At 41.1% G+C, this 15,487-nt stretch overlaps 1 protein-coding gene across 10 annotated transcripts in view; it reads right to left on the reverse strand.

Moving 5' to 3' along the window:
* The window catches only part of KATNAL2 (katanin catalytic subunit A1 like 2), a 40,188-nt gene that overhangs the window by 3,607 nt on the left and 21,094 nt on the right, over positions 1 to 15,487 (reverse strand). For all 10 annotated transcript variants that reach the window (XM_017819779.1, XM_017819780.1, XM_017819782.1 and 7 more), the window contains 5 exons: positions 9,725 to 9,823; positions 9,109 to 9,172; positions 7,741 to 7,859; positions 5,559 to 5,650; positions 3,996 to 4,106 (listed from right to left, as the gene is read on the reverse strand). In XM_017819779.1, coding sequence (XP_017675268.1) covers positions 3,996 to 4,106; positions 5,559 to 5,650; positions 7,741 to 7,859; positions 9,109 to 9,172; positions 9,725 to 9,823 — 485 coding nt within the window. The remainder of the gene's footprint in view (positions 1 to 3,995; positions 4,107 to 5,558; positions 5,651 to 7,740; positions 7,860 to 9,108; positions 9,173 to 9,724; positions 9,824 to 15,487) is intronic.

Raw genomic sequence — 15,487 nt, forward strand, 5'->3', positions numbered from 1 at the left:
TTAACATCCTCTGTGTACAGAGGGCAAAAGTTCTCAGGGTTTTGGAGGTGCCTACACAGGTACCCTAAAAAGCACGTGTAGGCAAAGGACAACCACAGCCAGTCTCTGCAAATATCCTGAAAATCCTCCAAATGGTGAAGTTTTCCATGACTCCCCTTGCTTCAGGTCCCCCCCAAGATCACAGTTTCAGGAGCTCTCTATCCATGTTCTGTAAACATGAAGTTGCTCTGTTTTGAGAAGCTGTGGCTGCCCCTGGATCTCTGGAATATTCAAGGCCAGGTTGGATGGGGCTTGGAGCAACCTGGGATAGTGGAAGGTGTCCCTGCCCATGGCAGGGGGGTGAAACAAGATGAGCTTTAAGGTCCATTCCAACCCATACCATTCTGTGATTCTATTTATCCAGAAAGGTTACAATGACCTGGCTTGTTGGCTAAAGAGCAAAATAAAGAAATAATATTTTTGTTATCTTAAGTGTTTAGGTCGTTTGCTAAATTGTTTTTTTAGGCAAGGTTAAGTGACATTAACCAGAGTAGAATAACAAGCACTGAGCCAACCAAAATATTCTCTGCAACAACAGCCAATGAAAGTACTGAGAGATGCTCATGAAAAGATACACAAAGTTCTACAGGACCCATAAGAGTCAGTGACTTTTCAGAACTCCCCCAGATTAACATTAGGAGGCATTACAGGATCACAGAATGGTTTGTGTTGGAAGGGAAGAGTCTATCAGCCCACCCCAAAACTTCACCCACCCTGAGGGTGGGGAGGGAGGAGAAAGCAGCACCGCAATGGAAGTTGAATTAAATGTGTTAAATCATTAGGAAACATGATTAAGGATCATTTTATTCCTTCACTAATGAGGCCTTTATTTTATTTAATTACATTGAATCATTTCAGCAAGTAATTTGTCAACAGAAATGCTTTGCTGATGAGTAGCCAAAAGCTACTTGCTGGGCAGCAAGGACAGGCTAAAGAGGAAGATCAATAGCTGCAGTGCAGCTTAGGACAGCATAAAGAGCTTTGTTTAGGCTTCTTTTCATTCATCTAAAAGCAGCTTGGTACCAGTTTTTTCCATGATCAATAAACATCCAAGTTAAACAAATCTCCTGAAATCCAGCTTAACACCAAATGTTTGCAAGAGCACACCGCCGTGCTGTGAAACCACAACCTCCCACGGTGGCACCAGGTATTTTGAAAGTTTGTTATTAACTATTCTTGTGGAGCTGAAGTCCGGGTCTGACAGTGTGACTAAATGTCACCTATTACTCACAAATTCAATCTGTAAATATACAATTGAGATCTTAAGAGAGGTTCAGTCCCTGCTGCCCTCTCTGGAGGCAGATACTCCCAAATTCCTTGAGGCTAGTGAGCCCAATGATGGTGTAAGATGCTCATGATTTTCACTAGCTTTCCACCCCCCTAAAACACCTTTCTAAGCACACATTCAGCCACTTCTTAAAGCATTTTCTCTGTGGTAGGGACATTTCTTCCAGAAAAACTCGTCAGTACATTCATAAGTTGGATTTGCTCAAGAAAGAGCAAAATCCAACCTGCCCAAAAGACAGAAAAGTTCAAAAGGAAGTTCTAAGCTCTCAGGTAAAACTTTCAGAAGTGAGAGCTGGCTTAGCACAACATCTCAGCTGCCACCCTCATATCAACACAGACTGCCTGCTTCCTTTTGGGGCAGTTCCCCCAAAATAGAAGTCCGGTAATTTTGGATTGACATTAAAAAAAAAAAATACTGTGTCATTTTAGCTGTTTCAAAGAAGCAATTTTGCAGAAATTAGCACTTCAGTGTTATAAAATGATCCAAAATCAAATGTGTAAAACACTCAAAACTGAATTCTGTAATTTTTACATGACTTCCCAGGAAGAGTTTATTGCTTGTGTAAGGTAGACACAGGTTAACAAGACACATGCAGGAATCGCTCTGCATGGATAATTATCTCACAGGATTAATTTCAGTCCATGGAAAGGTGCAATGCACTGCTCACAGTTTCTCCTTCTAAAAGGGCAATGACGCTGCGGTAACATAAACATTTACAGTGTATTAGTAACAAACCATAAAGATACGAATGGATTATTAATGCCTTAATTCTCTTTCAAACTTAATTGTCCAGTTATTTCTTTTTCCGCACTTTCCTATATAACTGGAACATAATTAGAATTCCACTCCGTTCCTTTCACGTAGATACTGAAACACAAAATGGGGTGGATTTTGTACTGATTTAAATTCATGAGTTTGTCCAAGGCATAAATCCCCCAAACCAACACACAGACTCAGCTATTATGGCCATAAAAGCCTGTGATGGCTCTGTACTCACACTCTTGGGTAGGAACCAGCCTAACTTGTACATCTAATTTCTACACAAATTTTAGGTGTCCACACAGCCATTCTCTTACTTAAATGCTCTGGGCAAACCACAGACAGAGGGGCAGATGAAAGCTTCTGAATATGCTGAATATGCTGCCATTTTGGCACTTGAATTGGGATCCACATCCTCCTGCTTCTCTGAAGGGCTGAGGCTTCTCAGCAACAACAGGCCAGGCTCACAGGCCACATGGGACTGATGGAAAATACTACCTCTGAGCCTCAATTCTCAGGCACCAACATCACTTCTGTGGTTTAACTCTCTTCTCCTGTTCCCTTTCAGCCAGGGAAATCAAAAAGGGAATCAGCTGAGGAGAGGAATAAAACATTACCACAGACATTGTGAGAGAACGTCAGGTGGTGTGCCAGGACTGAGAGGTGCAACTATGTGTTAAACAACATAAAATAAAATTAAAAAAAAAAAAGAAAACAACAATAAAATACATTGGGAATTGAAGTACTCAAAAGCAAGATGGGGATACACACTTTGTCACTCAGACTCAGACACACCCAGCTCTGATCACAGCCCGGAGCCCTCAAGTCACAAAGAGAGGCTTTTTCAGCATTTCTCCTTATGGCAACCCCATAAAAATGAGACAAAAATCACTAATCGTGAAAAACAATCTATGAATGAAGCCTGTGCTTTGTGGGTGCAGTGCCCCCTCTGGCTCCCAGCTGGTTTTGGGTGCCCTGCTCTGTGGCTGTCACACGGCAGAGCTGGGTGAGTGTCACCTCAACGAACAAAGTGCCTTTAATGTCAAATTTCAAGTATTGCCACTTGAAATGCCGCTGATCCACTGTCCACACAGGTCATTCCTGGGAACACCTTCCATTGGGCTACACCAAACATTTCCCAGACTATGGTTTGAAGTTCCCTGGAAACAGGACTGCTATCTTCCCCTTTTATGACTCCTAGCTCATGCTCCTCTGCATTGGAGGTGGGAATAGGCCCATTTAGGTCTGTGTGCCTTTAGGGACATGGGCACCCAGAAACACCTCAGTGCTGTGAGGATCAGCAGCTGCAAAAACATTGGCCATGTTGGCCTCTCCCGAGCATCCAGAGCTGTTACACCAAAAATCTTACCTACCTCCCTCACCCTCTCCTGCCTGCCTTGTTCCCAACAAATATCCTGTTCAATTTGAGAACCAACGTGATGAAATGCCCTAGTTCCAGTCTTAAATTGTCTATTCTTCTATACTAAATTATGTTAAGAAAACTGAGGAATTGTGCCCCTCAACTTTTCAAAGTCCCATTTCATACCAATAAAATCCAACATTCCTATTTATGGAGTATCCTTCTAAGCACCAGATGTTTTAAGCACCTTAGAGTTCCAGGCTGAAACCCTTCTTAGCTTAAACATAGTAAATAACTTGCCTGTAAATTCAAATACTCCATTTTAAATATTAGCAGCTGTAGGACCAGCATATGTTGACTTTATTATGGATTATTCTCATGTGACACAAATAGCAAGAATTGAAGAGTTTAAAAGTAAAAGCTCCAAATTAATCTTTAAATGCTTTAACCAAATATCAAGGCTTTTCCTGCAGAAGTCTAAATAAAATCTTTATCTGTGCTTAGAAGCTCATGAAAATGTATTCAAAATGTACTCTCTGGATCTCTTACCATGGCAGATTGGAAGCTGCTAAAACAAATACAAGATCATCAGATCGGGCCAAGCCATCCATCTGCACCAGTAATTCTGTTTTCATCCGCAGACTTCCTTCATGTTCACCACTACCAAGATTCAGAGAAATATTATTTGCTCAGTGCATTAAAGTAATCATCTTTATTTATAAGTGTCATTCACAGCAACTGAGCCCCTGTCACAGTTTTGCCCCAGTTCAAAGCATGATTAAGCTCCATTAGCTAACATCTAAGCATTAAAATCAAGCTTTCTAACGATTACTTAAATGGACTCTTTCCAGTGCATTAAAGTGAGGTGAATTCACTATTACTGAATCCAAAGAAAATATTTATTTTTATTTTTTTCCTTCATATTAAATCTCCACTCAACGCTGACTTTTACTGGATAACAGCTAAGGCTTTGATTGATTGATTAACTGATCTATAGAAGGGAATTTTTACAATGTGATAGTTGCCATTTAAATAACTAACACACCTACCTATTCAGGGTGGCATTTTTCTGTGAGTGAATATTAAGTGGCCACAAAAAGACACACTAACTACTGAGTTCAGCATGTTGCAAAATGTTCTATCACAATCAAACACAAAAATACGCCTCAATGACATGAATTTAAAAATGGGGCAGAGACCACACAGAAAGGATCCTTCCTCAAAAAAAAAGGAGAACTTAAGCAAAGTCCTAAGAGTTCTGGCCCTGATTCAGGTAATCAATTTTGTAGAAGACCAGCTGGAACTCTTGGTTCCAGATGTGTAACTCTTGGAAACTCCTGGATTGAGCCCAGGGAAAACATCAGAGTCTTAGATGGCAAGAGCTGCACTTCGGGTTTAATGGTTTATTTCTGCAAAGACATCCACACATCAGTGCCAAGTCAGTATTTAATAAGGATATGTAAAAATGCATCAAGGAAGGCAAAATTTGGGTCATAATTAGTATCTATTAACTGAGAATGATTACAAGCAGTATCATTAAAATAGGGCATATTCTATTTATAAATGGTAAACAAAAACCATAATATAAAGTGACCATGTAATTCACTGTACATAAAATCCACTGTAATGGGTTACTAATGGTTATAACAATACTTTTACATTTCTCTTGCTCCTTTCTCATCCCTAACCTTTTCAATCAATTTTTTAACTATAAACTGTCTATACCTTGGGTGAAAATAATAATATTCAACCATTCCTGCAACTGGAAGTCCTGACAATGCCACCTAAATCTGTCCCATTAATGAAAATGCCATTCCAGTGTGTACACTCTCCATATTACTCCGCTATGCCTAAGATTGTCAAACAAATCATCTGACAATTCATCTGTTATTTCCCCCACCACTGCCTTTATTTCCACTCCAAATCCCTGATTTTAAAATACAGCACCACTGGTTATACACTCTGGCACCACCCTCCTTCTCAGACTCCTGCTGCCCCCGTAGCCTCTTGCTCATCCTCACACAACCTGCCTTTCACTCTTGCTTCTCCTCTGCAACTGAAACGACCCTACACCCCACTCTTCAAATCCCCCAAAGTGGTCCCATCAGTTACCCAGGAGCACTGCCTCTTTGACTCATCACTGACTCCAGCTCATCCAAGAAAATTGTGGAAGGAGCGTGGTACCGGGCGAGCTCAAACAACACCTGTACGGAGAGAAGAGTAAATGTGAAGGATAAACTGACACAAAAAGGCATCAAGGACTACTGGCATGGAAGATAAATAACAGCACCCACATTCCAAGGGATGTCTGCTGGGAAAAACCTCTGGGTAGGCTGAGGGTCCCTGAATCCTCTCAAATTCTGAGAGGTTTGTAAAGGAGATATAAAGAACACAGCCTTGTAATCCTGTCTTTATGTGTAAATCTTTCTGGCTAAATCCTATCAGAGTACCCTGAGAATAATGGGATAGAAGAAAATGATCCATCAGAGGATTCTGGGAACTCCTAAATTGTTATCAGAGATTAAATATGTGCCTTTTGTTGTTGCTCCATTTGAGGGTTTTTTTAAATAAGGATTTGAGAAAAAACCCTACAAGTTGGCTGAACCATAATGAAAGAAATAGGACTGATTCTCTTGATAAGAATCAAGCAGTTATTTTGGTTTTTTTTCTGGTGAAAACAAGCACAAATTCTTGACCAATCAAGATTGAAAAATGGACTGTTAAGATGACACAAAAAATGTGGATCTGCCCTTTGGAGAAAGAAGTTTCATCTATTTTTTCATAAACATGGAGAGGCCTGTATTAGCGCTAAGATCATAATGCCAGTTCTTCTAGACTAAAGTGTTCTTTGAGTTTTTAAACAAGCATCACTAGCAATATATATTAATCCAGCACTTTTTAAACTGAACACTTCAAAAAAGCAAATTTAAAAAGATATGTATTATATTCATCACTTTGAATATAAAACACAAGGTTTAAAGTATTTTCCTAGAGTCACAAGTAGACCATTACAAATTTTACTAGAAATCTAAAATACAAAATCACAGAAATACTGTGTAGAACTGAGGAAAACAGGATGAGTGGACATGCCTCCAAATGACCACAAAAACCATGTATCCTTTCCACAACTTCGGAAAACTCCTGCACCAGCCTCGTGTGATCTTGGGATATAAATTCACACAAAACTTTTCTTAGAGCTCTCTCAGTCCACAATCTTATTTCATTTTTTGATTCTGCTGAAAACTCAGCTAAGGGTAAAATGTCACAAATTCAATATAAATGCACGTGCTGCAGCATGTTCACAAGAACCTTTTGGATAACGGTGTCGAAAAACAGACTGTCCCATCCCTACTGTTGCCAGAAAGGAAAAGTCCAGGAAGCTACTGAGACAGGTGTCAAGAGGATCAGTAACAGGAGGGGACTGTCAGAAGAAAAATGTGCTGTTTTAAAGGCACAAGAAGGCAAGAAGAATAATTGTGGTGCAGACATTGCCAACATTTCAAGAAAGATTAACAATGCCCGGAATGCCACTTGCAGAGTACAATTTGTTATGGTTATTCATTCCCAAGAGCTTTGCATCTATCCAAAGTGTAGCCTTAGAGACCACAGAATCACAGATGAGCATAAAGGAAGGGCTTAAGGGCTTGTGGATTTCTTATATGGTGGATATTATGGAGAGATTCCGATGGGTATCATAGGGCAAGGATACTATACCTGAACCCCATAATTTTTCTGGACCACAGCTGAGCCATGAACACTTCTTACTAGTCCATATTAGAAAATACATTTACCTATTTACCATTAAACTACCTTCCTTAAAACATTACATGTGCATTTGACTGTAAGACCTTTGTGACAAGGGAATTGTCAATTTTGTGCCATGAAGACTAAGAATAATAGGGAATTTGGTAACATTTTGTAGGAAGCCTAGGAGACAACACTTGCAAAAAGGATGTGAAATGCTCTGAAGGGGTCACTAAGCAAACACTGCTTTAGTTAGGAACTCTGCTTGTCTGTCTGTTCTTCATTGAGTCAAAGATCTTTGCTGCCTTCAGAACATCTGCTTCATCTTCCATCACAAAGTCCAACAGCAAGAACCCATTATGAGACTTGTGCAGAAGTGATGATACTCACATTTTGAGAACCAGGTATGAACAAAGTCATGTTTTGTCCAAGTCAGGGAAGGTTATGAGCACCAGAGGAACATTTGCTTTCCAGTTCTGTGTTAAACCCCAGTTCTTTAAGAGGGAACCTGATGTTTGTAAATTATAATGAATGAGAGAATAATTCTTACCCGGACAAGTTTTTCTGAATCACCTCTCCATTTGCTGACAATGGTGGATGCTGATATGTTGAAAAAGGTTGTATTGCATTCTGTGGCAACAGCCTTAGCAAGCAAAGTTTTTCCAGTACCTACAAACAACAGCGTTTGAGAAATCCACTCTCTAAAGAAAGACAATGCAAACATTTCAATAATTCCCCTCATCATACTACCAGTCAGGTAAAATCAGTAAAAAAGTCATAGTATAGTTGGGGTTGGATGGGATCTTAAAGCTCATTTCATTCCACTCCACTGCCATGGACAGGGACACCTTCCAGTGTCCCAGGTTGCTCCAAGCCCCGTCCAACCTGGCCTTGGACACTTCCAGGGATGGAGCAGCCACAGCTTCTCTGGGCAACCTGTGCCAGGGCCTCACCATCCTCACAGACAAGAATTTTTTCCCAATATCCCATCTAACCCTGCCCTCTGGCAGTGGGAAGTCATTCTCCTTCATCCTGTCCCTCCATCCCTGGTCCCAAGTCCCTCTCCAGCTCTCCTGGAGCCCCTTTAGGCACTGGAAGGGGCTCTCAGATCTCCCTGGAGTCTTCTCTTCTCCAGGTGAACACCCCCAGCTCTCCCAGCCTGGCTACAAAGCAGAGGGGCTCCAGCCCTCAGAGCATGTTGTGGCCCTTCCAGATTGTCTGTGGAAACTCAGGTAATACAGCACTGCAAATGCACTTCCCAAAGTCTGAAGCAGTGCATGTTGAAATGGTCAGGTGCCTTCTGTGGCAAGTACATTTAAATATTCACAGGAACAAATGGAGTTCGCTGCAGTGGCAGCCTCTGCATCCTGACTCAAGTGGTTCCTGTACCCTGTGTCCCCTTCCAGCCACACTCATGGTGGTGGTGCTTGTGTCAAAGTGGAGCAGAAGGAACAGGGAAGCTGTGCTGACACACTCAGAAAAACACACAACTGGCCCAGCAGAGGGCAAAGTTTCCACCCATTCCCAAAACAACCCCTAAAAGAAAGGAAGGACATTTTCACTAAGGATATGAGTCCATGACAGATTTATTCACATATCATAGGATCAGGTCATGCCAAACTTGATTAATATGGTCCAAGCTCAGTAAAAACAGGGGTATGAGTTTTCAGGCCTCTGAATTGTTAGTATAAACACTGTTTCTGGAATATTCAGGTGTAAAAATAGTCAAGGCTCACGAGAAAGGCCAGGTTTGAGTGTCAGTGGTGGACATAATCATCCAACACTCTCTCTTTTTAATTCACATCACAGAGCAGGTTCTTTTCTAACATCTTTAATCTAATTAGCATCAATGATTTATCCATGGGACAAAACCAGAAACAATGATGAACACAGAGATATGGTATAAAGCTCTCCATACCTGGTGGTCCATAGAGCAATAATCCTTTCCAAGGGGACAGAATGCCAGTAAATAGCTCTGGGTACTGGAAACAGAAAAGTAATTCAGGGATTAAAAATGTATCCTCTGTAACAAATAGCAAGGAATTCTAGTCCCCACCTTCACTGCTCCTAACACATTCAGGAAACATATGAAATTCGAAGAGGGGAATAAAAACACACCAAAACAATATTGTATGTATGATCTGAATACTGATAAAAATACTGTATTTACCATTTGAAATCTGTTTTAAGTGATTTTTTCAAATGCAACTGATTTCATTTCTCTTCTGTAAGTCATTTTTCATGGAATTAATATAGGCCAAATCCAGCACTTCTTACATTGTCAAAGGTTCCAAAAATTCGACTTGACACATTTTAATGTGTTAATTTTAATCCTGAAAGGTCATTTTTCTATAGGAAATGCAATTTCAGATGGAACGAGAACAGGAATAGTTCTGACATGAAACAGGAACAGGAGTAGTTCTAACATGAACTGCTTACAAAAGCACAGAAATAGTAAGAACTCTAAAACAACGCTGTAATTGCAAGGAAAATGCTAAGGAGCCCAACACTCCCAAAACTAGTTAGGACTTTACCTTTATGGGATAAACAACTGCTTCCTTGACCAGCCTTTTAGCTGCATCCAGTCCTATAATATCATCCCACTTCACGTTGGGCTTATGGAGATAAATGTCCTGCAACACACATCACATCTTGTTAGTAAAACTCCTTCTGCACTGGGATAATGACCTCTGGCAAAGTAAAAGGATCGACTCGGTGATAAAATAAAAGTGCTGTTAAGTGATACAAGCTGTATTATTTAACCCTATGTGCCAGGGACCTCCCAAGAGGAAAGCATACACAGCAATCATTTCCCTCAAGCTTCTCCTCCAACCCCCAGTTTCCCTGATGTATTCCTGCCAAATGTATACACTCTCAGATATGTTTTCTGTTAGTCTGGCTCAGTAATCAGCCAACATATGAAGATCTATCATGATATGAAAGGTCATCAACCCTAATATTTTGCCTCTGTTGCTGGCACGTATGGGATGTTTAAAAAACAGAAGTATAAGCAATGGTATTGACATGTTGGTTCAAATTTATATCCACAAGTGTACTTCAACAGGACATAAATAATTCAAATTCCATCCTAGTCTTTGAGTTCGTACACCTTTTGACATTCTTTCTTCAGCAAATTTCTCTTCCCTCTTTTTACAATAGCAGCCACTCTGCAATGTGAAAATACTTTTGTTTTTTTTAAACTTGATGCTCAGATACTTTATGGCTGCACCAATTACTTATATTATTACTCATGTTATAAGTAACACTGAAAAATTGCTATTTACCCCACACTATGCAAGATTTTATAAACTGCAAGAAAAGCTTTGAGAAACTCTGCAACAGGAGGAAAATTTTCCCCTAAGCTTCTATCAAAAGATAGTCGGTAATTAGTGTATGCCCTGAAGCACTCACTAAATTAATTTCATTTAATTCATCAAACTTTCCAAATCTTCTATGAATCTTTCCATTTGCCTTAGAAATATTTTGTGGCTTTCCATTCCAGAGGCTAATTGTTCTGCAAAAAGTATCATATCCTCAATACAGATACTAAAGACAAATTCTGCTCTCCAATAAAAACAGCCCCTGTAGACTGAAGAAGGATTATGTGCTTGTATCCAAGGGGAAAAGTTGATTTAATACGATTAGAAAAAATTATTTATATAGAGTAGATTGCACTTTCCCTTTCTATTAACAGCGAATTAAGATGAATCAGATTTCTGATATTAAGTAGAGGCTTCCATAACTGTTTCCAAATTAAATTAGATTGTGTTATGAAATAGATACTACATGCTCTTTATTTTTATTGATTTATACAGTGTCAATTACCACAGCAACTAGGAATATACCACAATGAAGCACAATGCAAAAAATATAACATAATGGAGGGAAAGCAACCGTATTGCTTTCTTGCTAATGCAGCAGCAGGAACATCACTATTTTAAAGGTTTACCATAAATTAAAGACCAGACAGGAACTGAAATGAATGAGAATTTTCTTACTTTAAGGTCGGAAATTTCTTAAGACTTCAATTCTACTACACTTCAAATGCAAGAATTTGGGCCATATACAGCTATGAAAAAATCAGTCAGCAAAAGTATTCCAGGCTTTTTAAACAGGTGATATCAGTATGTGGGAGCAACAGCTGATACCATTTCTGATGTCTCTGTCCAGAAAGACTCACAACACTACCAAATACTGTAGTACCAAATACTGTGAAGCCTTTTGGATGAGTGCCTCATCCAAAGGTGATGCATGCACAGCTGCTTTGTAGCCACTGATTCCCAGCAGCCCAGGGACTGTTTGTTAGACTGCACCTTGACCCATGAGTGAAATGAAATGGTGCTGACTACGTCATGGAACCCTCCAGGTGTCAAAATTCCCATCCTGGAAGAATCCCCAGTCTGCCCTGGGATACGGTGCATCACTGATGCTGCTCGAGCAGCTCCTGTGCTGGGATGAGGGCGCTGCTTGCAGAGCCTGCAGTTACAGCATCTCTCAGCTGCACCAGGTGAGAAGAGACAAGGAGTCCAGATCATGCAGCTGCACAAAGCAAAGCATGGGACCAGTACCAGGCCAGTGGCCCCGGGGCTGTCCCAGCCGTGATGTGGCAGCAGGGCCAGGGCAGTGCCCTCCCTGTGCTGGCACTGCTGAGGCACCTCCAGTGCTGGGGCAGTTCTGGGCCCTCAGACAAGAGAGACATTGAGGGGCTGGAGCGTGTGCAGGGAAGGGAACGGAGCTGGGGAAGGGTCTGGAGCAGCAGGAGCGGCTGAAGGAGCTGGGGGGGCTCATCCTGGAGAAAAGGAGGCTCAGGGGGGACCTTCTGGCTCTGTAACTCCCTGCCAGGAGGGTGGAGCCAGGGGGGATCAGGCTCTGCTGCCAAGGAACAAGGGACAGGATGAGAGGAAATGGCCTCAAGTTGCATTGGGAGGTGGTGATGGTGCTTAGGTTGGATATCTGGGAAAATTTCTTCATGGAAACAATTGTCCAGCCCTGGCAGAGGCTGCCCAAGGCAGTGTTGGAGTCCCCATCCCTGGAGGGATATAAACACTCTGTGGATGTGGCACTTGGGCACATGGGTTAATGGTGGCCTTGGCAGTGCTGGGGAATGGTTGGACTCTGATCTTAGAGGGATTTTCCCACCTTAATGATTCTGTGGTTCTAAGTTCAGTTTTCATCTTACACAATTTGGTGGTCTGTCTTACTGTCAAAACAATTTTCACAATATTAAGGGGGGGGGGGATAGAGACCAAACAGCCAGGGGCACAGGGGAAGTTTTGAGTTTTTTGGTGACTGACTCCATGGTTGAGCCATAGTTGTGTTATAACTTCAGTTGAGATCCGATCTATGTTAGAACACGTGGGTGTAAGCTCTGTGTAGTAAGGATTAGGGAAGGCAAAGTCAAAACACCATAGTTCAATCCTCAAAGTCTTCCACAAGTAACCGAGATCTTTGTGTCACATGTTGCCAGAATGTGATACGAAAAAGACAGGAAGATTTTTGTGACATTTGAAGAATCAATATTGTTTGCTAAACAGTCTGTGTCTATTGTATGATGTATATAGACTGTATACAGTAAGATATAATGTGGCTTTTTAAAAACTCTGCCTTGCTGTGCCATCCTTTCAGCAGTGAAACCTGATGTGCCTGTCTCTGTTCATGCCTGTCTTTAACACTCTGTCCAAAATAAAGGGAATTTCACAACAAACTATGCAGAAATTGAGAAATAAAGTAAGGAAGTGCTTGAAATGTGTTGGAAGACAGGTCACAGTACTGATTCATCTGATTTTGTTGTTGTTGTTGTTTGCTTGTTCCTTGAAGTGAACCAGTTACTTTGTGTTACAGAATGTGCTTCTGCCTGTGAGTTTAAGGTAATGCTGCATGAGTTGCATTAAAGGTTTGTTAGTATTGTTTCACTGTGGAAACAAGTCTTTGAAGTTATTAACTCAGCCAAACTCAACCTGCATCCTGGACACTTTGTTTCTTCATTTTAAACTAGCTGTGCTCTTTTGTTTTGTCAGGGTGTGGGTAGTACCTAAGGTGCGATGATGGAAAGTAGATGCTTCATCATGCTCCTTGAAAAGGCCTCCTTGGGGCACTCTTGGCTCACCTGTGCTTATCTCTCTCTCCCCTCTAGAATATGGTATCAAGTTTTCGTGTTTCTGAACTGCAAGTGTTGCTGGGGTTTGCTGGACGTAACAAAAGTGGGCGCAAACATGACCTCCTGATGAGGGCTCTGCACTTAGTGAAAAGCGGCTGCAGCCCGGCAGTTCAGATCAAAATCCGAGAACTCTATAGGCGACGGTACCCCAGGACGATCGAGGGACTTTCAGATTTATCGGCAATAAAACCTGCGGCTTTCAACTTGGACAGTAGTTCCTCTCCTGTGGAGCCTGACCTGGCTGTTTCTGGCATTCACACACTCCCTTCCACTTCGGTCACGCCTCAGTCTCCTTCCTCGCCTGTCAGGTCCGTGCTCCTCCAAGACACTAAGTCTCACTTTGAGATGCAGCAGCCGTCCCCTCCAATCCCACCCGTTCATCCTGATGTTCAGCTGAAAAGCTTACCTTTCTACGATGTGCTTGATGTGCTCATAAAACCCACGAGTCTAGGTAAGTGTTTACCACCTCTGCAGATGGCTTAATTCGTGAAACAAGTGTTGCTTCTGACAGTACTGAGCCCAGACTTAAATGGCTTTTTGCTCCTGGGGAGAAGTCGCAACACCCTTCCTTTCTCATCTTTACGCTTGCCCTCTCTGCACCACTTGTCCCCAGAAGTGCAAAGCTACACTTCACGGAAAATAGTGCTCTCTTTTGTAAATGTAATATGATTAAAGACCTTTGTCTTTTGAATATTAAATAATAGAGCCAGGTAGTTTAGTTGGAAGGTACCTACAATGGTCATCCAACTGCCTGACTGAAAGTTGAAGAGTAATATTTAAGGGCATTGTCCAAATGCCTTTTAAACACTGACAGGCTTGGGGCATTGACCACCTCTCCAAAAAGCCTGTTCTGATGTTTGATCACGCTCCTGATAAATAAATGCTCCCTAATACCTTGTCTGAACCTCCACTTTTTGGCTGAAAGATTTGGACCTGAAAACTCTGCCTGTTAGAGATGAGGAATAGGTCTGGCCGGGTCAATAGGAAAAGGATTTCAGAGTCTCAGTAACTTACAAGTTGCAACAATGTAAAGAGTGCAAATTGTCTATTTTACCCTTATCTCACTGCAACAATTCTGCAGGCTCTGACATCTGTCACTGAAAGAGATACTTTGTGCTGGGATGTTCAGTGTTGAGCTCAGAGTGCTGAAGGTTTCTTAGCCTGAAGGTTGTTGCCATACTGGATGTTATAACGTGGAGTGGACCTTTGTCTTCCAAATAACCTGAAATCCGGTTTGTCTTCCTCAAGTGCCTCAGTCTTCTATGTTTAATTATTTGGAACTACATTTTCTGTCTTGAAATTCAATGTGGCTTACCTTAAAAGGCAAAAAAAGTTCCCTAACTATTTATTAATAAGCTGTTTGCATCCTATTAAACATTTTATTTTTGAAACTGATCATAAAGCCTTTTAGTCTGTGACTTATATTTCAGTGAGACATATACTGATCGTTGGTCATACTCCAGTACCTAAAGCAGAAAACTTTACTAAGAAATGTTATTTACAGTGCCAGTTGTCACTTCTTTGTGTCTGTTGTGACACCTTATTAGAGGAGGGTTTAATATCTACCTGGGTATTGGTGCAATAGCTGTTTTGGTGTTGGACAGCTCTGGCTTGTGCTGTCATTACCCTTGCAGAGATAACCTGTCAGTGCCACAATGTACTGGGTGAGCACAGAAATCAGATATGAGGAGTAATTGATATGCAAATAATGGGCCCTTCAGATGTTATAGGGATATGGTAAATTGACTGAGAATCATGCTATTTGTGGACTCGTGCAAATTTGGCATCTTTTATTTAATATTTTTATATTTATGTGGATAGCTTGTGTTCCCAGTTAGTAGACCTTGCAACTGGGACATGGAACAAACAGTTTTTGGGTGTTTGGGAATTAAGGATTCAAATAACAAGTAGGTCAGAGAGTTCAGTCCACTTCACTGCAACTCTTTTAATGAGTGTAGGTATTGTTTTGCACTAACATGAGAGCACAAGTGTAGGTGTGTGGTTTTAACCCCCACTTAATTAAATAGCAAAATATTTCTATGGTCTTTTTGACATGTACTCAAGTATTATTTTAAAATATCAAGTGCCTCCTGCGGTGTGTATGTGCATGTTTGCACAGTGTAGCTGTTTGTAACTGTTT

This window comes from Lepidothrix coronata, unplaced genomic scaffold, assembly GCF_001604755.1.
Source record: "Lepidothrix coronata isolate B3197 unplaced genomic scaffold, Lepidothrix_coronata-1.0 Scaffold77, whole genome shotgun sequence".
Classification (NCBI taxonomy): Eukaryota; Metazoa; Chordata; class Aves; order Passeriformes; family Pipridae; genus Lepidothrix; species Lepidothrix coronata.